General features: G+C 44.0%; 1 protein-coding gene across 2 annotated transcripts in view; it reads left to right on the forward strand.

Moving 5' to 3' along the window:
• Window positions 1–22,651, forward strand: part of LOC146810665 (vascular endothelial growth factor C-like) — a 78,980-nt gene that overhangs the window by 9,147 nt on the left and 47,182 nt on the right. For both annotated transcript variants that reach the window (XM_085617733.1, XM_085617734.1), the window contains exons 2-4: window positions 2,504–2,699; window positions 15,754–15,944; window positions 17,794–18,002. In XM_085617733.1, the coding sequence (XP_085473859.1) occupies window positions 2,504–2,699; window positions 15,754–15,944; window positions 17,794–18,002 (596 nt within the window). The remainder of the gene's footprint in view (window positions 1–2,503; window positions 2,700–15,753; window positions 15,945–17,793; window positions 18,003–22,651) is intronic.

A 22,651-nucleotide genomic window follows, 5' to 3' on the forward strand; every position in this document is an offset into this window, starting at 1 on the left:
AGTGGCCCTTTCAGTGTAAATTGCGCATGTCGGTTTGGCCGGCTACATTATTACGGCCAAACAGACATACTTAATTCCACCTCTCCAACCCGGCTGTCATAAACAGTTGAGTTGGAGAGCATGCACAGGCCCTTCAGTGCTCTTTGGAGCGCTGAAGCAGTCTGCTCCAGCCAATTCCAGACACTTCTCTCATGAGAGCAGTGTCTGGATTGGATAAGGAGCTTCGAGACCTGCGCTGGAGGAGTCAGGAGCCGGCCGGAGAACACTGAGGACGTGATGCAGCCTAAAAAGGTAAGTGATACTTTATTTTCATTTAAAAATGTAAATTTTTATTAGTATTTTGTTTCATTTTATTTTTGTCGACTAACCACTTTTGTGGTTACCAACTGCCACTGAAAATATCTGCTCCCACGAGGCTGGAGCAATGCCAGCTCCTGTTGAACCCAGGATGGCTACATTTGGGGAGCCGGCTGGGCCGGGGGGGATAGGGGGTGTCGGGAGGGGGGTGTTATGCTCAGAGTCCACTCTCAGTACCCAGCTTTCTATTTTGTGGGGGCCCCACGTGGGCACCCACCTAAGGCTCTGTTGGATGGGGGTCCCTGGGGCCAGTATGGGTGGGATTGGGAAGGGGTGTGTGTCCCCTTAATAAACACCACTGTCCAAGGGATGGGGTCCCGTCGCCCGTAAAACCTAGAAAAGGGGGCCGCACACCACCTTCTCTTAAAAATAAAAAAAGACTACAGTCTAGGGGATCACATCACCCATGGTCACTGGGGCCTTTAAAGCCTCTGAGAGAAGGGGTCACATGCCCCCTCACAAGTATTATAAAAAAAATTGCAAGCAGGAATTGCCAGCTCCTTGGGCTCCCACCATAGCCCCCCCCCCCCCCACCCCCAAAATAAGCATCTGGGTGTACTGGGTTTGCTCTATACTCTTCAGCTGTTGTGCAGAGCCCCTTTGAGGTCAGTACAATGGCTGCAATTTGTTGCATGACAAATGTTTTAAAAAAGCCTCAAAGACATATTGATGACTTTTTTAAGCTAATGCTTCATTAAACCTTCCTAAAGCTAATCGACCCACTTTTTATTTTTATTTTGGTGTTCTTACCCTTTGACAAAGTCAGTAGCTCTGACTTACTTTAATTGACACCACTTATATTCAGCCATATGCACCGGTGGGAGTTTGGGCAGAAGGCCCTGCGCCCAATCCCCTGCTGCACAGAGGGGGTTGGGGGCGGCCTTGCACAGCGTGGGGTCGGCTGACTATGAGGAGTTGGACGTAGGGCCTGGCTGAAGGCCCCACTCGTGCCCTAAGGTTAATGTAACTTGCACCCTCGCCAGGCTCTGCTAACTACCCCACATATTACATCACTCATGCCATGATTTATGAAATCATAATATGACTGCAACATCTGAAATAACATCATTGATGACAAGCCTGTGCATGGCTGGGACAAGTTATAGTTACATTAGGACATATACATAATCAAGTCCCCAGGGAGAGACAAAACGCGTAATGGCTGCCGTTTTGTTTGTGAGAGGATTTGAATAAACAGAGCGGAATTTTAAGAATTACGTGGTCTGTGCTCTTTTCGTCCGCTTACCAGAGGAAAGGCGCGGCTGTGGAAGAGTGTTTTGTGATATATAAATATATATATATATATATATATATATGAGCAGGTCCCCTTGCCAGCTTCCCCTGCAACAGTTCTCCTGTCGAGTTTGTCTACCTGCCACCCTCTGTTTGTGACTCTTTTGCTTGTTGCTCATTTCTTGCTCCGTTTTGCCTTTCCTGCTCATTTTTCCGCCCTCAGTTTTGTCTTTACTGCTCATTTTTCTGCTTTCTGTTTTGCCTTTTCTGGTAGTTTTTCTGCCCTCTAATTTGCCGTTTACTGCTCGTGTTTTGTGCCCTCTATTTTGCCTTTCCTTCTCATTTTCTTGTCCTCCGATTAGCCTTTTTTCGGCTCATTTTTCTGTCCTCTGTTTTGTCCTCTTCTGCTCTGTTTTGCCTTTCCTGTTGGTTTTTCTGCCCTCTGTTTTGCCTTTCTGCTAATTTTTCTGCCCTCCATTTTGCCTTTCTGCTCTCTGTTCTGCCCTCTTCTGCCCTGTTTTGCCTTTTCTGCTCTCTGTTTTGCCCTTTCTGCTGGTTTTTCTGCCGTCTGTTTTGCCTTTTCCTGCCCGTTTTTCCTTTCTTCTCATTGTTCTGTATGATGCTGGAAACAAATTAGATCAACTGAATACTGACTAAACATATAATTATCATTTGCTTTTAAAGAATAACAGCACTGTCGACAAACTTACTCATAAACTGTGGTTTTGTTAATGTTTACTTATACAATTCTGTCTGACAAATAATTGACCCTTGCTCACCCCTAACAGCCTTTAAAGAGCATTTTGGAAATCTCTGGATTTCTACAGACACCATCCATGTCTGGTGGGGGGTAATGTTGCATAACTTTGACTCCTTCCCGTACTGACACATGATCTCCTCTGTGTACTCTCAGGACCCAGCTGAGCTTCAGCAATTGGCAGTCATTGACTTCCAGTCAGACATGAATGAGGGACTAAGGGATTATGCCCCATTCCTGTTCTGCTTGCAGAGGAAGAAGGCCAAGCAACAAGAAACTCTTCATAGAGGCACACCCTACCACCGCCCAAGCTTTAAGACCCAGATGAGCAGTTGGATTCAGGACATGAAAAGTAAGTCAGAGATGGATAAAGACAAAAATAAATCCCAAAATGAGAATGGACGTACAAATGATAATGACCATTCAGTTTAATCACACTGTACAGTGTCAACTCTTATTTTGCATGCAGATATACCCAAAATATCTTCCTTGTGTAGTACTAGTTCCAATACATTACAGTCCAGTAAGTCAGACAGGTGGTCCACAAGAGCTTACTTTCGTTGTCATTGCAATATTTATCCGGTTGTGTAGGTGATGCCATTTTAATTTCTGGTCTTTGTCTTCTTACCATAGATTTGTCAAATTGGTACCTTGTGGCTTGCTCTTACAATTGCAAATCAAGGGAGGGACTAGGAGCAGATTATTATGTCCAGGGCCCACGCTCCTAAATAATCATAGTAATGCAAAAGGGGGATGCTGTTCCTCCAAGAGAAAGAAGACACTTAAGTAAAGGTGTTGGTCGGGACTAAGGGACTGACCAGAGGGATCAGGGGGATCCAAGCGATCAAAAGTGAATGCCTTTACACAGCCTTAACGTTGAGTGCAAGTGAGGATGTAATTGTAGGGTGGTGTACAAGGTGAATTAAATAACACCTCCAGGATGGCAGAGGAGGGAAGGTCCCCGGTCAGTTTCCGCATTGGTCCAATTGTTCCCGTTGCTCTACCTAAAGTGCAATGTTACCCCTTAAATAGGATCGGAACAAATTTTGTTCTGTACTGCAGCAGATACAGTAGACACACTGTGATTGGGCAACTTCACGGCACACTCTTTGCTCCCAATCAGTTATAGGGTTGGTGTCAACAGTCAGTCCTGATGAAATGCCTAAGTGAGTCCCGTGCTCTCCATGCCACTGGAATCAAGCTATCCTGGCTGAAGAGGGGTGAAACCCCGAAACCGGTCCTAGGATTCTTGTTTCCAGTCCAGGGAGGACCTGGCTTGGCAGTTCGGGCTGGACTGCTCCCATGAGGCACAGGGTCAAGACTGATTTGCATATGGCTGGGTTCAAACTGGAATGGCATGGTGAGCAAAAAAACGATGGATTTAGGCCCAGATCTCTGTACTGGGGTGAATGTATGACATTGTTCTGCATTCTGTCCATCAACTGTTGTTTTTGCATAACAGCCTGCTGGGCCACAAGGCATCAAACATGTTAACCCTATGTCACTCTTTTGAAGGTGTCTAGGAACATAGATAGACTCCCGTGAGAGCTCGCTCGCTTTTATCTCTGTCAAGGAGACCACTTTATTAAAACAGTCTTTAGGCTATTTTAAACCACCTTGTACATCACCCTACACTCTCACTTGCACTCATCTTTATGGCTAATATCAGAAGATCGCTGATAAAGAGCCCTCTCGAGGGGCCCATAGGGCATTGCAGCGCCAGCCCAACGAGGACCAGCCCAATGGGTGTGTGAGGGCATTCACTTCTGATCACTCGGATCCTCCGGATCCCTCTGGTCAGTCCCTGAGTCCCGAGTGACAGCTTTACTTTCATTTCTTCTTTCTCTTGGAGGAACAGCATCCCCCTTTCACGTTGCTCTTAATATGAATATAAACCAACTTTAAGATGTTATCTAATGTTTTCACTTCACTTCACTTACATTCTACATAGTCTGTAAAAAGTTTCATGCCCTTCCTGGTACTTCTATCATTTGCCTAAGGCCCAACAGGTTGTCATACACTAAAATAACCTATGCACAAAGAGAAAACATATATTGATAGAAAATATGCACAGATAAATAGATAGATAGTATTTGCAGAGCTTATCTGCTGTTTTTGCAGGTACGTCACATACGAGGCAAGCTTGTCTTATAGTGTTTTCCTATGAAGAGACCCTTTTCCATGCACCATTTATGGAAAAGTTATTTTCAAGAATGTCTTTCTACTCAGAGAAGTAGCGTACGAACAAAGCATCTTGATCTCCGCTTACCATAAGCCCCACAGCATTGGCAAATTCAAGCGTCTGAGTATTTGCTTTAATCTGAGCTGTGTGGTACTGTTATTTTCACTGTGTTACTTAATCTGTAGCCGGTTAGTTTGGCTATTTTGTTTGCATTTCTTTTTTCTAAGTCATTTTTATTATTCTACATTTGGAATAGCATCAGTGTAGGAAAGTGGGTTATTAGTAGGTGGGGTATTTACCCTCAACTAGTAAAAATACCACAATCCATTCATAATCTTTATTCAATTTTAAAAATACCACAATCACTAATAGGTCCAGTCAAGTCTCAGTAAATTAATCCTTGCTCAACCCATGGTAGGTTAGAAAACGAGCAGTCAGACTTAATTTAGGAGACAGGCATGTTTAAAGAATTTAATACCACCAATTTATTTATTTGTCGGACTTGTATAGCGCATAGCTGCCCCAGCGATGGGGCGTCCCAGCGCGACCAAAGACAATGAGGGTGGCTGGCGAGAGGGCAGTTACGCAACAGTGGGGAAAAGCCAGGTCTTGATAGCTTTTCGGAAAATCAGATGACTCTGGATCTCTCTGATCGAAACAGGAAGCAGATTCCAGAGTTGCGCCGCAAGACAACGGAAAGAGCGACCCCCAGCTCTCGCTCTCACTACACGAGGAACACTTACTAAGGCCTGATTGGCCGATCTAAGAGGCCACCGAGGCACATAAAGCTGAAGCAACTTGCACAGACCCAGGGGAGCCTGTTGAGTAAGGATCTTATGTGAAACACAGAGTTTTAAATTGGATTCGTTTCTCAACAGGTAACCAATGTAACTTGGGCAGGACATGGGAGACAGAAGCAGATCTCGGCAGTGTCACCAGAATGCGTGCCGCAGCGTTCTGGATACTCTGCAGACGCTGAACGCAAGACTTATTGGCCCTGAGATACAATGAATTGCCATAATCCAGTCTGGACAAAATTGTCGCCTGGATAATGGTCTGGCGAACCCTAGGGGGAAAAAAGCAAAGTATGGGCTTCAGGCCGCGCAGTAGGCCAAAACATGTCCCTGCCACGGCTTTCGCTTGTGTGTCAAACGTGAGTCCGCTATCTATCCAGACCCCCAGGTTCTTAACTGCCTGTTTAGGCACTGGGGCCGGTTTGAGGCTGTCTGGCCAACACTGCTCGGACCACAGGTCTCAGTCTTTCCCAAATAACAACACCTCTGATTTACTGGCATTCAGTTGAATGCAGTTATTAGCCATCCAGCCTGCAACCTCTACCAGGTCCTCCTTGAACCTCCCTAAGCTGGTGTTGTTCTTTTTCGAAAAGGCGATCACCAATTAGGTGTCATCAGCGTATGACACCAATGACAACCCTCTCCAAAACAGTAATTAAGTAAAAGACACAACACAAGAAAAATCTTTATCTTTAAAATTACATAAAAACGACAAAAAGTGAAGATATAAATTTTTAAAGATTAAATAAAAAATTGTGCATTATTGTGCCAAGAGCTTAAAGTGCCACTCGTGGCTATCTGGTCGCTCTGGACTGGGGAAAAGTCAAAGTTTTTTGGCCGACAACGATGGAGGGAGTGTCGGATAGATTGAGGGCTAGGTTCTGGTCAAAAGTTTACCTTCGGAGTTAGTCTTTTTCTTTGAGCTTTTGTTTTTTTTTACGACGAGTCCTCTAGTTTCTCAGATCCGGAGCTTGAATCAGTCACGGCAGACTGCTGCATCAAAAAGCCTTGGTGAGCCACTTGCAGTCTTTGTCCCTGATGGCGAGGAGCTCATAAACTTTCAGCGGGACAAACCAGCATGGTCAGGCAGTTTTGCGAGTTGATAACAGCAGCTTGACTCTTGAGACCATGCTGGTGTCCTGGAGCGTTTCTGCAAAACTTTGCAGAAAGTTTCCAAACTTTGAGTTCTTGCAGTATCTTGGTTCTGCTGGGGGAAAATAAGGGTCCAGTAACAGCAGTAAAGGGTTTAGAAACTGGATTGCTTCTTTGGGGCTAGGGCTCAATTTCTCACAATCCATCTGTACGGTCCAGGAAAAATTCAGTTGCAACTAGCATCCTCTCTTTGGCTTGGCAGGCGACTACTTCCAGCTCTCTTGTATGTGTTGCTGATTAGGGAGTCCACTCTTTCTCCTTTGAATCAGGCACAGTCCTTTCTTTGTGGAGCCTTGTCAGTGCATCAGGTGCAGTCCTTCTGGGTGCAAGCCTTCTGTAGTGCAGTCCAAGGGTCCAGCAGGGCAATCCTTCTTCTTCTGATGTTTCAGGCACTGTTCCTACATGCTCTTGCAGCTCTCCCATATTTATCTTCCATTCTGAGTTGGCGGGGTGGGATGACACCCCAACCAATAGGGGTAAAGCTACCTCCCTCTGCTATGACCCCTTCTCGCAAAGTGTGGCATATTTTTTACCAAGATTGCACCACTCTGCCAAAAATCAAAATTAAGAAATTCACTTCTTGGTGTGTTTGTCTGTGTAGCCCAAACCAGATGTGTGGCTATCATCTGATTACACTCCTCTCCAAGCCCCTCTCCTAATATAATTAGTGGGGCTCCCATCTGGCTGGGGAACAAGGAAGTGGGAGCTGGCCAGGGTCCTATGACATCTGTTTGTCTCTCTTTGTCGTCCATCTTATCTCCCCATCCTCTTCCTCTACCTTGCTTATCTAGGAAGCAAATCTCCTCTCCCCCCAAATGGCCGTATTGTTTCAGCCCCAGGACTCTTCACAACTAAACAGGAAAAAGCTTGGCTCAGGCTGTAAAAGCCTGACCAATCAGAAGAGGCTTCTTTAAGTACCACCAGAGTAGTAAGTTCTAAAACTACTTTCCTGTAATAGTTATAATAAATCCAACCGTGGCAAGGTGTTGGATGTATTGTAACCATTGTTTTGATATGTCTAGCTAGCACAAACCGAAAGTAGGCTTGGGCGGTGAACTCCGCTCCGTTCAGAGTTTGTGGAGTTTTTCGCACTCCACTGAGCTTGCGGAGTTCAGAAAAACTGCTCTGCATTGCGGAGAGGAGTTGTTTCTTCACTCTCGCTCACCAAAGGTAAGATGGCGAGCACAAGCGAGGAAAATCCAATGCTAGACTGCTTGCCAGTGAGATTTCTCAATGCGGACGGTCGCTAGCGCTTGTGTTGAGAAACCTTCCGTTTGCGTTGAGGAAGCTGCTGCTCGAGTACAACTTCTACTCGAGCAGTAGAAAGAAGCAGTGCCCTCTTGTGCTGCACGTGATGCCGTTTGCGCCGATTTTACACCCAGTGCTAAAGATCAGCGCGAATGACACAAGGTAATGCACTCCGCCGCTATGCTGAACTTTACGTGGAACTCTGCCCAGGCCTAAATGTTATGTTACATTATGTTACGTGGGTATTTATATAGTGCACGTACACCAACAGGTCTCTTGGCGCTGGGGAGTCTGAATGGGGAAGAGTTAAGCAGAGTAGCATCTAATTGTAGGCCAAGGTGAACAACCAGGTCTTAAGTTGTTTCCTATACCGTAGGTAATCATCCTCAAGCCTGAGGGAGGTAGGAAGTGCGTTCCAGAGCTTCGGGCCCAGAAAAGAGAACCGGGTCCCACCAATGCGTTTACGTCTGATTTTGGGCACCGTCAGAAAGGGTGAGTTCTTACTGATTAGCGAGGCAAGGAATCTAGGGACAGTTTCTTGGGTAGCTTTAAAAAGAATACATCCAGTTTTAAACATAGCTCACTGCTCCACTGGGAGCCAGTGGAGATCTTTAAGAAAGGGGGTGATGTGGCAGCATCTGTCCTTAAGGTAGATGATACTCGCTGCTTGCTAAATAAAAGTTAGACAATAGGGAGAAACACCTTAGGATGTTTTTCCTTACTACAGCATATAAAACATCTTTTATATTGTCCCTGCTTTTTATAATAATGCACCCTACCCTGGGGGCAGCTTGAGCAGACTTTAGGGGTGAGTTGTATGTAATAGAAAAAGTAGTTTTCGACTTTGAAAGAACTTTTAATTCCAAAGTTTCATTTGGGCACAGTTTTATTTTAAAACCAGGCTGCAAGATATCAGACACCCCAGCAGTGCACACTTAAGTACATTAAGTCCCCTGGGGTCTCTAAACTTACATGCCCTACCATATACTAGGGGCGTCCAGGCAGGTTGTCTTTGCCAATCAGAACTATATCAATTACCATATAGCTTTAAAGGACAGAGCACGGACCCAGGGCCTGGTTAGCAGAGCTCAAAGCCCTTTCAGAGTCAGTAACCACCTGCATCAGTCAAAAAATGGGGGCAATCGGGGCAAAAGGGAGGACTTTCCTACAGGGTTACTAAACAAACCCTAAGAGGAACCCTTCAGCCAGTGAGCCACACACACGTAAATCTGCAGCAATAGTGCTGAAACTCAACAATGTTGCCAAAGCAGTCTTTTTACAGCTGTTATGGGGAGGTAGGGAATGACCACAAAATATTTCTTCCGTTCTGTGTCCATAAGAGGTATTGCTTCCTTTGCTTTTCTGACCCAACTTCTGTTATTCTTATCATTCCCATTAGATATGTCTGTTGTCTATCTGCCTAGTCCTGGAAAGTCTTCAGCTGAGCTTTTATCAGCATTTGCACCTGATGTGCTGCCCCCTCTCACCCCTCACCCCTTCTAATACTATACAGCTATATAGGGAATCTGAGATCTTGGAAGGCAGGAAGTGACCGGAGCAGGCAGGCTGCAGTCAGAGCCACAAAGGAGGGATACAGGCCGGTGACCCCTCTAACCGCGGCCGGGCCCCCTACAGCCCCCTCCCTCGGACCCGGACAGCGCTGCAGCCCAACCCAGCGGCAAGGACTCCACTTTAACGGGACAAACAGCGTACCAGCCTCCCAGCGTACCAGCCTCCCAGCCTCCCAGCCTCCCAGCCTCCCAGCCCACCTCTCGCCGCACCCGCTCCGCGGGTGCCGCTTCGTCGGTGGGTGTCGGTAGAGGCACCATCCAGAGGACCAGAGGCGAGGAATCCAGCACAAAGACAGCAAGGCGGTAAGGGGCGCGAGGGACCAGCGGGGCTGCGAGCGTGCGGGGACTTCATTTCCCAGAAGTCCCTGCAAGACCACGGAAGAGCTTCCGGTCCGCTCTCCCTGCTGGGCCCGCCTCCCGCCCTTTACGCCTCCCACATAACAACACCCCTCTCCCGCAGCGCGGGACGCAGCTTGGGCGAAGACAGGGCAAAGACAGGGCAAAGACAGGGCCGTTAGAGGACGGCCACGGCCCTGTCACCCTGAGCCCTACGACGATCCCCCTAGCCCCTCTTGAAGCCAAACGCACATTTTTGGGACTTAAGATGCGTCCCAAAACAAGAAGCGCTACTAAGAAAGTGGCTCTGGTCACACAAGTAACCGGCCCAATAGATCTCTTTATATCCAGGGTCAATGATACCATTGACAAAAGCATCATCTTACTGGAGAAAAGAGTCTCCTTGGACCTCATGCAGGCAAAACGATCATCGCTCGGTTCACTTGCAACTGCAAATTCCCCCGTTCACCCGGTAGCCAACAATTGCTCATTGCCACTACCAACAAATACCGCTCCAACGCTGACTGTTCCAAATTCTGTCGATTTGTCCGTAACCCAATCGGACTCTGATTTATCATACGTCGATCTCGATGCAACCCCAGACCTAGAAGCCTGCCAATCATCGGTCGAGAAATTAGACCAGAGTGACGCTAATAATCCTGTACCACCTGACCCAGAAACGATCCGAGATACAACAAAAATAAGGGAAATCGTCTCCACCAATCTCATGGCAATGCCAACCAGCAAGGAAAAACCAAAGACAAAAGGAAAGAACCATAATTTGACTACACCAACCCCTAATACCTCGGCAGGTATACCCTGCTGGGTGGAAAATATGGTTATGGACTTAAAATCCGACCTTGAGGCAAAAATTACAGCGCAGATTAAACCACTCATTTCAAAATTGGACAGACTCACGTCATTAATCAACACCAAATGTAGTTGTAAATCAAGCAGGAATGGTTTCGCCCCAACGCAGGGCATACAGGAAATACCTCAAAAAAAACCATCCAACACTAAACAAGTAACCAGCACAATAAACAAGACTAACTTATCACTAACCAAAAAAGCGGCAGTACCTCATCCACTAGACAAAAAAGCGACCAATCTGGATGTCCCCAAAAACACCCTGGGCGCGGTAGATCTTTCGACCACTACCCAAACAGGCCCAGAAGCTCAAGCAAAATCAAAAACAAATAACAGGCAAACGAAAGGAAATCTCACCATCACAGCAGAGACCCCCTCCCAAGAAAATCCACCAGATCTGAAGACCAAGCAACCTCGGCCCAAAATAATCAACTTACCCCCGGAAGCTTCTCCCTTCGTGGTGGTGTTAACAGCAGTTCCCCCACTGAAGGAGGGCGTAAAAGAAACCTTCGCAGAGCTGAGGAATAAATGTGCCCAATGGCTCCACATCCACAGACCACTACCCGCCCACATCAGGGGCGACATCTTCTCTGCACGTAGAGGAGATTGGGTTGGTAGAAGCACGAAGACAATCACGGGGGATGTCATCAGTATCAAATTCAGGGAGATAGGGGCAGCAAACTACATTTGTAACTCGTCCAATAGAGGACCTGCCACACAAATAAACCCCTTTCCTCTCTCTTACTTCCTACCTCCATCCACAAGGCAAAATTTCTCCTCGTTCGCACACCCAATAAACCCCAACTTTATAAACCCCTCTGACCACAATATCTACCACCCCCAACACCACTCAGAGAGGTTTAGACCCCTGCATAACTTACAGTATCCAGCCTTTCAGTGGCATCCACCTGCTGCATTTCCCCAAACCACTCCTTTTGTTACCCCACCCCCGGTAAACCCACCTCTATGGTCACATCATAATACCCAACAATGGTGGCAACCTCAGCAATCTACGCACTATAACAACCACTTATGGCAACAGCCGCGGCAAGGATGGCTTCCCCCATTCAAATCACTAGGTCCAAATCGCCAAGATAGAGACATGAATGAATGGAGTGGACAGGACCATCGGTTAAAGAACAACGACCCTACCCGCTGGGACAGTTGGAACGGCCTCCACTTAACAAACAGATATAGTCCCCTGGACGGCGTCGATTGACCACCACAATTACAGGCATATTCCCAAAACCATACAGACCGCACGGAAACCATTGATCTCCCATCAGTCTCTCCAGACCGAGAGATTCCACCTGCCCCCGTGAAACTAAAAAGAACACAAAGCTCAGATGACAGCTCAGCAAACCTGAGCCTGATTTCATGGAACATTGCTGGTTTAAGGACAAAAATAGAGGATGGGACAATCCTGCATCATACGCTCAATCACCAAGCACTATGTATACAGGAGACATGGTCACTACAAGAATATCACCTGCAGGGGTTCAAGACGTACTCATCCCTCGCGCAGTCGGGACACCTAGGTAGACCAAAGGGAGGTCTGTGTATTTACCTAGCTAACACTATTCAAAATGTTAGAATAAAGGTTATTGAATTGACACCAAACCTGCAGATCCTAGGTCTTTATTTTCAGAAAAGAGAGACGATGATCATTATTAACTTTTATAATAATCTGGGGGAACTGGACTTAGAGAGAGTTTTGGCCAATCTCCACGGAACATTAACCACCCTTATAATGCAGCAAGGAGTAGGAGGCCCGGCATCAATAGTATGGGCAGGCGATTTTAATCTTCACGCCTGTACCCAACCAAGAAGTAAATGCCCAGGCATGGTAACAGAAGATGGCCTCTTACTCACACATTTTTTGCACACCAAAATGGGAAGGCAAATGAATGATCTCCTATCCGATCTGGATCTCCAGATAGTAAACACCTCGGAACATGGGGAAAACTCACTTGCACCTACCTACATAGGACGAGGTCATCAAACCACGGTAGACTTTATAATCATATCAGCCTCTCTGCAAACAAGAGTAAAGAACTTCGAAGTGCTACCGAATTCGCAGAGTGACCACGCAATACTAACTCTGAAAGTCTTATTAATTCATCAAAAATGCTCCCCAGCAATAATAGCAAATGCCCTGACCCAGGAAAACATCAACGTGGACAAACTAAATGGGTATACTATAAAGTGGGTGAGGATCAACCCTGAAGAACTCACTAAAGAATTAATAAGGTCAGTTCACCCACAAATTGAAACCTGTTTGGACCCAGATACTAACGACATGGAGCTTTTAACTAACTTCGCCAAAATCATGGATAAAATAAAATTGTTACTTACAAGAAAACAAAAAACTGACTCATCGCGGACCACAGGATGGTTCAATCAAGAGTGCACCAAGGCACATACAAGACTAAAATTAGCCTTAAATAAAAATGATAGGGACTTCAGTGCAATAGCCATTCTCAGGAGCGAATACCTAAAAATAAGGAAAAAGAGGAAAGAGGAACTGAAGCAAGCGCTGTGGCACGAACTCCATACTAGTGCTCAAGAAAAAAATTCAACAGCCTTCTGGAGAATCATCAGAACCCCTTTCCTGGCGGCCGAATCGGGCCCAAAAATCGAAGTCGCCATAGATGCTGCAACCTGGGTATCACACTTCACTAGCATCTTCCAAAAACCAACTTACGATCTAGAGCTAGAAGTAGGAGAAAAAATACTCCCACCTTACCCAATAGATATTAAATTCGAAATTTCTGAAATTCTTGCGGCATTGAACTCCACCAAAAAAGGCAAGGCTCCAGGGCCGGACGGCGTCCCAGCAGACTTTTTTAAATACCAGATAGACCTCTGGGCACCAATTTTAACAAGGGTTTGTAGCGCCACGGCAAAAGTAGGAATTTTAGAGTCCTGGACCAAATCTATAATGGTCCCGATTTTTAAAAAAGGTAATCGTATGGACCCCGCCTGCTATCGCCCAATCTCCCTGTTGGACTCACTGGGGAAAATAGCAGGAAGAGTGATACTAGAAAGATTACAGGACTGGGCGGAAGAAAAAGGTATCCTATCCGATCTCCAATTCGGATTCAGAAAAGGATTAGGCACGGTCGAGCAAGCCTTAAATCTATCAATAATTGTCGGAAAATATGTGCACGCAAAGAAGGCAAAACTTTATATGACTTACGTAGATCTGTCCGCGGCCTTTGACTGCGTCTCCCACACAAAATTGTGGTCCCTTCTAGCTCAGATCGGGGTAGACCAACCACTTTTGAACTTTTTAAGGGAACTCTACTCCAATCCATCCGCAAGAGTTCGCTTCGGGACAAAGGGAGAACTGACGGAGACTTTCACAGTAGAGCGGGGGGTCAGACAGGGATGCGTCCTGGCACCCTTTCTTTTCTCCCTCTATACCAACAACTTGGAGGTTGAGTTACTAAAGGGTGCCTGTGACCTCCCAAGGGCCAATCATCGCCCGATCCCCGCCCTGCTGTATGCGGATGACGCCGTCCTCCTTGCACAAACTCCCCGTGAACTCCAAAGGTCCCTAAACAGATATTCCCGGTATATGAAAACTCTTGACCTCCACATAAATGTGAAAAAAACTTTCGTAATGAAGGCTGGGGTCGGGAAAAAACAGCAAACATCCATCTACCTCGACAGCCAAAAAATTGCCTCAACAAACGATTATTGTTATCTGGGGGTCACGATAGACAATAAACTTTCCTGGAAACCAGCAATAGAAGCTAGAAAGCATTGTTTTAAAAGAGCTCTAGCAGCTCTGATGTCGTTTTCTCAAAAATTAGGAAAACGTCCACCCAGAGAACTGCTAACCATATATAGAGCCAAGTGCCAATCTACAGCCCTATATGGAGCAGGACTATGGGGATACACGGACGTTACTTCTCTGCAAACTGCAGAAAATAAGTTCTTCAGATTTATCCTGTCTGCCCCCAAAACATCTTCCGTTTACGCCTGCCACTTAGAATTAGGGGCATCATATATTGAAGATCTTGCCAAAATCCAACCTCTTCTACTCTGGCGACGAATTTGGGTGGCAGACACAAACGACGTCACAAAAACAATACTGGCGGATGCAATGTCTCTGCACTATGCTTTTAAAATCAAATGGCTGGCCTATATCCGGACCTTTCTTGGCGATCTCGGACTGGAAAAATATTATTGTAATCCCGAAAAACTCGGGGAAATCACAAACGACAATTTAAAGAAGCGAGCGTTGGACCATCTGACAAATATGAGACTTCAGGCAGAAGCTGGAAAACAGTCGGTGCAGCATGCTACGCTGGTCCAAGCTACTCTTTCAATGCAGCCGTATTTAAAACTTGACATTGGCACCTTTGAACGTTTTCTCCTGATAAGATTTAGATTGAACATATTTCATAAACTGGTGGCCTTTCCAACGCCAAATGCGTGGGATTTAAATCCACCCCCATGCCCATGTGATGGGACATCAAGTCAATCTTCTATTCACACAGTCCTATTTTGTAAATTTTATCAGGAACACCGTAAACTCTGGCTACTGACCCTTTTAAAATCCTGGGGTCTCAGACAATGCAGAGCAGCCATGTTAAGTTTGCAGCTTTTGGACACCGAAGCCACATGTTATCATGTCCTTAATTTTCTGAAATGTATTTATAGACATCGGAAAAACCTTTAAACAGTACCGTAATTTATTTTCTGCTTTTTTAACTTTTAAAACTAGATCTCCTTGAAAGACTTTTTAAATTGTAATTGTAATGCTTTTATGGATCGTAAACAATCCGAATAAAGTTTATATTCATTCATTCATTCACTATACAGCTTTCGTGTTACCGAAAAATTGGGCTACAATGTGAGAGTCAGTACTCTCTCTTGGGACACTGCTGATGCTGGCTTCTTGAAGAACACATTCTATTCTCACTTTCTGTTCAATTTATTTTACCCCTCCTCTACTAAGTAGAATTCATCTAGAACAAAGTAACAAAATAGAAAATCCCGCATGTCAGTAGTGAGGAGGTGAATTTACTGGCATGAATTGTAACAACTCGACTTCCACAGTGCAATACCATTATAGGGGTCTAGGATCCTGTAGGGACTGGCCTATACAGAAAACAAGTCAATATCTGAAATTTCTGAGTGCGTAGGTATAGCTAGTCACATGTTTGAGTGACTCACAACTTTTCGATTACTGAATAGTTTGATATTGCACAGCACCTTATGATTCTCATGTATTCCTTGACACAGGCGTGGAAGCGGAGCTTGAGAGGACACTCTGCAGGCCCCGTGAGGTGTGCATCAAAGTGTCTGATGAGCACCCACTATCCTCCAGCACCTTCTATGTGCCCAAATGCGTGACAGTGCACCGGTGTGGAGGCTGCTGCAATGGAGAAGGGAATCATTGCATTAATACCAGCCAGAACTTCATGCGCAAAACCGTGAGTATTGTGGGCGTAGAACGCAAGTGGCCACACTCTCACAGTATGTGCGTGCCTAGCAGATATAAAGCCATTTCATGTCATGAGGATTCCAGCAGTGAAAACAATGCACCAGTGTAATATGCAATAGATAAGACTGTGATTTGATACTGGCTTGAAATCCCTCATTAAAGAGATAAAATGAATCCATTTTGTATCTAGAAAAATATGTTACAATTATTTTGTGTTCTGAACGCCCACTCTGGGATTCTGCTTCAATAATTCAAGCTATAAAGTGGTAGTTTCCCATACAAAAGTTTCATGCCCAAAGCTAATGTTTAACCAGTCTGGTTTCTGCCGGTATGTGGCACCAACAGAGCAAAACAAACAAGCATTTGCAATGCAATAGGTCTCGCATTTGCGAGAGTTTAAGCTTTTGGCATTGTAAATGATCATGCCTTCTATATGTCTGCTTTGCTAATTTACACATAAATAAAAGGCATTGTCATTTACAATGCCAAAAGCTTAAACCCTTGTAAATGTGAGACATATTCAAAGAAACGTCCGCCATAGTCCTGGGCGCTCCGAAAGTGGAAGCACACATGGCGCGCTGAATGTTGCAGGAAAGTATGTCATGCCTAAAGTAGGAGAAACTGATTAAAGAAAATAGTGCTTACAGACTAAAAAAGACGTACTGTGTAACAACCAAAGTAAAAGGGCCAGTCCTTATGGGAGGTTACAAATGAAGACAAGGCGGTACTAAGGAGGGACTAACAAGCCTATTAACGAATCAGAAGCAAGCATTTTGGAAGAACAATGACACAAGCCAATGACAAATATGGGCGGGCTTCTATTGCATACTCCAATACAGCATGCCGCAGAGCTGTGCCCAGGCTCGACCTAAAAACCGGGCCTTAAGACAGGTTCTTTTCAGTTCCTCTAGAGGCCTTAGTTAAAACAAAAGTTGTTGGTGTGGGACACGAAAACATAACATTTATCTGGAGGTGGTGGTGGATTCTGCTTTAAATAATGGAAACAAACAGTAAACGTTATTAATTTGAACGTGTTGCGTTGCTTGGATTAGATATGAACCTTGCCAAATGCCTTATTACTAGTGGCCCAGATAAAGAGTACGATATAAACTGTTAAATATCTCTTTGCTTACCGAATTCGGCTATTATTGATACAAAAGAAGGTTCTATTTCGGAGTGTGAAAAATAAAGTTCTTATTCACATGGATTAGGCAACGCCCTTTGTTGCAATGTGCCTTTTTCATCATACTACAACTCTGACTGCACATAGTCTTTCATTGAGGCTTGAGTTTCTGGTGGATTCCTTTAGCATGAGGTGACTGGCTTGTGTAGTGGATGAGTAGTATGGTGAATAGTTACTTCCAGCAACAAGCAGTTTAATTTGGAATTATGTATTTAACAGCCCAGCGGCTTCTGCCACTTCGATTCAAAATATATAGGTGAACTTGTAGAGTGTACATCCATCCCAAGAGGTATCTTGGCGCAGTTGACCGATAAAGTATGTATGTTGTTAGCCCACTCAGTGATACTCATGTTATCATCCTCATAAGGATGATAGTCTCAGTGGACCCTCAGGAATCAAACCCGCGACCATGGGACCAAACATAAATCTTTGATGTGAAAGCATTAATTGACTTAACCACTAGTCTTCTCTGTCATTGGCTGTGTCCTCTCTCTTCCATGTACAGTGGCACCATCCACTGGCAGCAGAAAGTGGTAATAAGTTCAGCCATGTGTCTACAACCACTCAATCAGATTGAGGAAGACAATGACAAATATCCGCTATCTCTTCTTCTGGCATTTTATCTTCTCCATCTCATGGCCCCTCTCTCTTTCAGCTAATTGAGATAACCATTCCTCCAATCCGGGAGCCGAGAATGGTGTCCATGTTGTTCCTCAATCACACCAACTGTGGATGCACCAGCCACCTGGCCCAACGGCGCTCCATCATGAAGAGGGCCTCTGCTGAGAGGCATGTCACCTACGCTGGAACATTCACATCACAAAATGGGGCCAAAGCTCAGAGACATGGAACAGGTCCTGCACGGTGAGTGGAGTGTACAGGTGCACAGTGTGAACCACAGTCAGATTGCATGATCACCAAAAGAGAGAGGACTGATAGATCCGAACAGTAACTTACAGAAGTCCTGCTATTTCAGTACAGAGACTAACAGACTACTCTGCCATGCACTTCTATCATGACCTGGTGACAAAGAGCCCTTTCCTTAGTCCATTACTGGAAGTCACACACATTCCTTCTACTGCAGCACAGTCTTAACAACCAGCACTGTTAACCCAGTAATGGCACGACCTGTTCAAAACTCAGAAAATGTACCCCTGACCACTTACATATAGCACTCATATTACTGTTCAATAAGGAGATACAAGAGGTCTGCAGGTGTATGTTAGGTCTCACCAGAGTTAATTTATTGGTATCCACAGTCTAACACTGCACCACTCATGTTGTTCTATCACTGGAACCTACAAGTAGCTGATCCAGCAGAAGCGTTTTTCTACCTCACCAATAGTTCATGGCACTGCGCCTGGTGAGTCGCAAGGGCAGCTTCTCTAACCAGGTGAGACACAGAACGTATCATATCATCCAAACCTTCGCAGTATTCTAGGATTATTGCATCTATTATATTGACGAGAGCATTTGCAGTAACAGCTGGCTGTCTCATCACTTTGCTCCAAGATGACTTCATGGGTTGACAATCCTGTCCTCCTGTCTGGTGTACTTCTCAAACTCATCAACACAAGAGGCAACGCATCAGGCCACTTCAAAGACATTGAAGACACACTTTCGACAATCGGGAATTCAATGTGCCATTGATCTGTTTCACCAGTCCAGTAACTGTAACGGAGCTTCTGCTCAACTTGTAGTGATGCACATAACATTTTTCAGGACCAAATTGTTAAAATGAGTTGCTCGGTCTGACTCAAGAGCAGTTGGGTATCCGAACCATGGAATCAACACTCTTAACAAACGTTTAGGTACTATGAGACCGTCATTTCTTTGTGTTGGATATGCTTCTACGCATTTTGAAAAATGCAAACAATGACCAAAACATATCTTGAACCGTTGCAAAAGGGCATTTGTATAAAATCCATTTGCATTTGGTTAAAAGGACCTGCAGATTTTCCTACATGACTCAAGACAACTTGCACTTTTCATTCAACATTTCAGCAATCAATCGGAATATGGGATTAAATCACATCTGCATCACAGTTGCATCTCTTCCTACATGTGCAGGCCCATGTAATGTCTAGCCATAGGTGACAACAAACCATGAGGTAATACATGTACACTCAGACTTCATCATTCCTTTTAGAACATCCAGCTCACAACCAACTTTGTTGTTCAGCTGCTGTAACTTCAATTGCGGTCAACAACGTTACAATTTGTGACGTCTGATGTTTAATTCAACAATTCCCCATTAAAGGTATGGGCATTAATGCACAATCCTTTGTGATTTTGTCAGCATAACTATTGCCAACGATCACATAGTTAGTTCCTTACCACGCACTTGACCACTGCTAATTTAGGCAGACAAATTGTAGGGACCGCAAAAGGTTCCTTACACTTTCCTCATTTCGTATAGGCGTTCTGGAGGAACTCATGAACCACTTTGTGACCACAATTGCCCGAAGCCATGTACAATCCCAAAGCCGTACTGACAATTGGTAAAGATCGTAACTCTTAGTTGTTCTGAAATGCCGCAAGCCTGCATCAAGGCAACCAGCTCAGAAACCTGAGCTGAATGCACTCCTTGCAACCATGACACATCCACAACACCTGCAACTGTACAAACAGCATAAGCAGCTTTCAAATTTCCTTCACTGTCTCGCAAACATGAACCATCAACAATCAACACATGATCAGATTCAAGCAAGGTCTAAATCGGGCTGGCATGGTGAGCAAAAGAATGATAGATTTAACCCAGATCTCTTGACTGGGGGTGAATGTTTTGATTTGTTCTGCATGCCGTCAATCAATTGTGTGTCTACAGATTCAAGCAACGGCTCATCCTGTATATCAGGTGGGGGCTTTGTGCACAATTCAGTCACACCCAAGCAACCATGTTCAATTCTTCAGTCACATTTTCATTTCCAGGCAGTGGCAACACAGTGTATGGGCTTACAATTGTGCACCTTTAAGGGTCACATTCTCTACACCCAAAAGAATCTACTCATAATTTGTGAGATGACTATTAGTTAGATACTGTGTATAAGCTAACAGTATCTACACTGAATTAGGTACAAATACAGCACATGGCTGCCCCATGACTATACTTTCACACTGTTCAAGACTCACACGCAGATGCAACTGCTTTCAAACCTACAGGTAAAGCTCCAGCAACAGGGTCAAGGGATGCAGAAAAGTAGGCGATCGGTCTGCGACTACTTTCATGCATTTGTCAGTACTGATAGAGAGCAGCCTTCTCTTTCACTACATAACAGAAAGCACTTATTATAGTCAAGCATTCCCAGAGCTGGTCCCCTGCAAAGGCATCTTGCAGCTTAGTGAAGAAAGTCATACAACTGTCATCCCAAGGTACCGGATCAGACATATCTGTGTGTCAACCTCTGGAGAAGTTTTGCTGTTAAGGAAAAATGTGGAATCCATTGTAGGCTTTAGCCCACCATTCCTAAAAACATGCTGACTTCTTTTTGGGAGGTTGGTGGACTCATGTAAAGAATCACAGACATTATTTTGTGTAACACTTTCCTTGGTCCTTTTTCAATGTGGTGTCCTAAGTACAGGACTTCAGGTCTGAAAAACGGTATCTTAGTCGGGTATACTTTATGTGGAGCTACTACCATATTAATTTCCTCAATTTTCCCCCACCATAAGTTGAGAGAAGACCATTTGTCCAATTTAAATCAACTCTATTTATTCTTATAGTAAAAACATAAATACCAGGATACTTAAGACCCACTGTATTCTATATAAGGCCTATGTCATGTCATATCTGCAGTACAAAATATATTTAAAGGGAAAACGTCAGTTTTATTGATATTTAAAGTATATCCTGATACTGATGCATAACCTTCAACAATATAAAATATCACTGGTATAGTATGTACAGGGTCATTTAAATAAAGCAAAACATAATCTGCATACTCAGAAACTTTGAGAAATGTATTATTGATGGTAATGCCGCAAATGTCCATAGAAGTACTAGTAAGAGTTATTAGTGGCTAACTGGCTAATATAAAAAGCAAGGGGGTTAAAGGACATGCCCCTGTACCCCTATACAGGGTCTAGTGCTTCTGTACAAGAGAAAAGGAGAAGAGTTTAATGCCATTAACAAAAAAGGTAGCTGAGGGTGAACAATATAGTGCTTTAACTATGGAGATAAATTTAGTACAGAAACATAATTTTTACATAGTTCTACATAAACATTTCTAATTTACCATGTCAAAAGCTTTTTCAGCATCTAAAGCTAATAAGCCTATGGGTTATTTAAAGTTCTTTAGGGATATGATAGCGTGACATAATAATCTAGTATTCTGTGAGGATAATCTACCTTTCAGGAAACCAGACTGATCAGGGTGAATAAAATGGTTCAGAATAGGAGAAAGTCTATTTGCGAGAATTTTAGCATACATTTTTAAAATAGATGCATTTGATTAATGAGTGAGACAGGCAATAACTAGGGATTAATGCAGGATCTTTATCTGGTTTAGGAAGAAAAATAAGTGTTGCTTCTTTAAAAGATCCCTCCACAGACGCTTTATTTGTGTATACCTGAAACAATGAGAAAGTTGGTTTGTAAACATTTTATAAAATTCTGCTTGAATAACATGAGAACTTGAGGGTTTTTTTTGCTTATAAATACCCAATGGCTTTGAAAACATCGTCCATAGCAAAAGGAGCCATCAATAATACTTCCGTCAGTATGTGATAAGGGCGACAATTTGCACTTCAGTAAACATTTATCTAATATGGTATCTTAATTATCATGAGGTTTACTATAAAGGTTTGAATTCGATTTCTGAACTTGTGTAGCTATTTCTGTGGCAGAGAGAAGTAAATGGCCACCTGGAGTTCTTAGAGCAGGTATCTTTTTTTAATCTTTTTTGATTCGCAAGTAATTTGCAAAAGTGCAGCCAGATTTATTTACATTGAATTAGAAATTAACTTTTTGTTTGCATATAAAAAGGCCTGCTCTTTTACTGAGCAAAGTATTATATTTGTATCTTAAATGTTGTAATGGTGTATTGACTTGAATGTCTGAAGATGATAGAAATATCTTTTCAGCTTTGGCAATTTGCTGTTTTAAATTATTAGGATTGGAGTTGAATATTTTATTCTGATGTGCCGTGATAGAGGTAGTAACCCCTCTAATATACGCCTTAGAAGCATACCAATGAGTAATGTTAGAGGTGTGCTCTGGTTGATTATTATGCACGTATTCAGAAATAGCAGATAATAGCTTTTTTTGGTTTGCATCATATAGTACAATATCAGTAATCACTCCCTATCTGGGCTTATGTTTGGAATAGCCTCAAGAGTTAAACCAATTTAAAATAAGGCCTGATCTGAAATAGTTAAGGGTTCTATTTTAGGATTTGATATTGAATGGCATAAATTCCTGGAGGAAAATAAGTAGTCAATCCAGGAATATATAGAATCAGTGGGATAAGTGAGCCTCCAGTGATCATAACTTCGTATCAGCCAGGAATGCTTTA

The sequence above is a fragment of the Triturus cristatus genome, chromosome 7 (genome assembly GCF_964204655.1).
Source record: "Triturus cristatus chromosome 7, aTriCri1.1, whole genome shotgun sequence".
Classification (NCBI taxonomy): domain Eukaryota; kingdom Metazoa; phylum Chordata; class Amphibia; order Caudata; family Salamandridae; genus Triturus; species Triturus cristatus.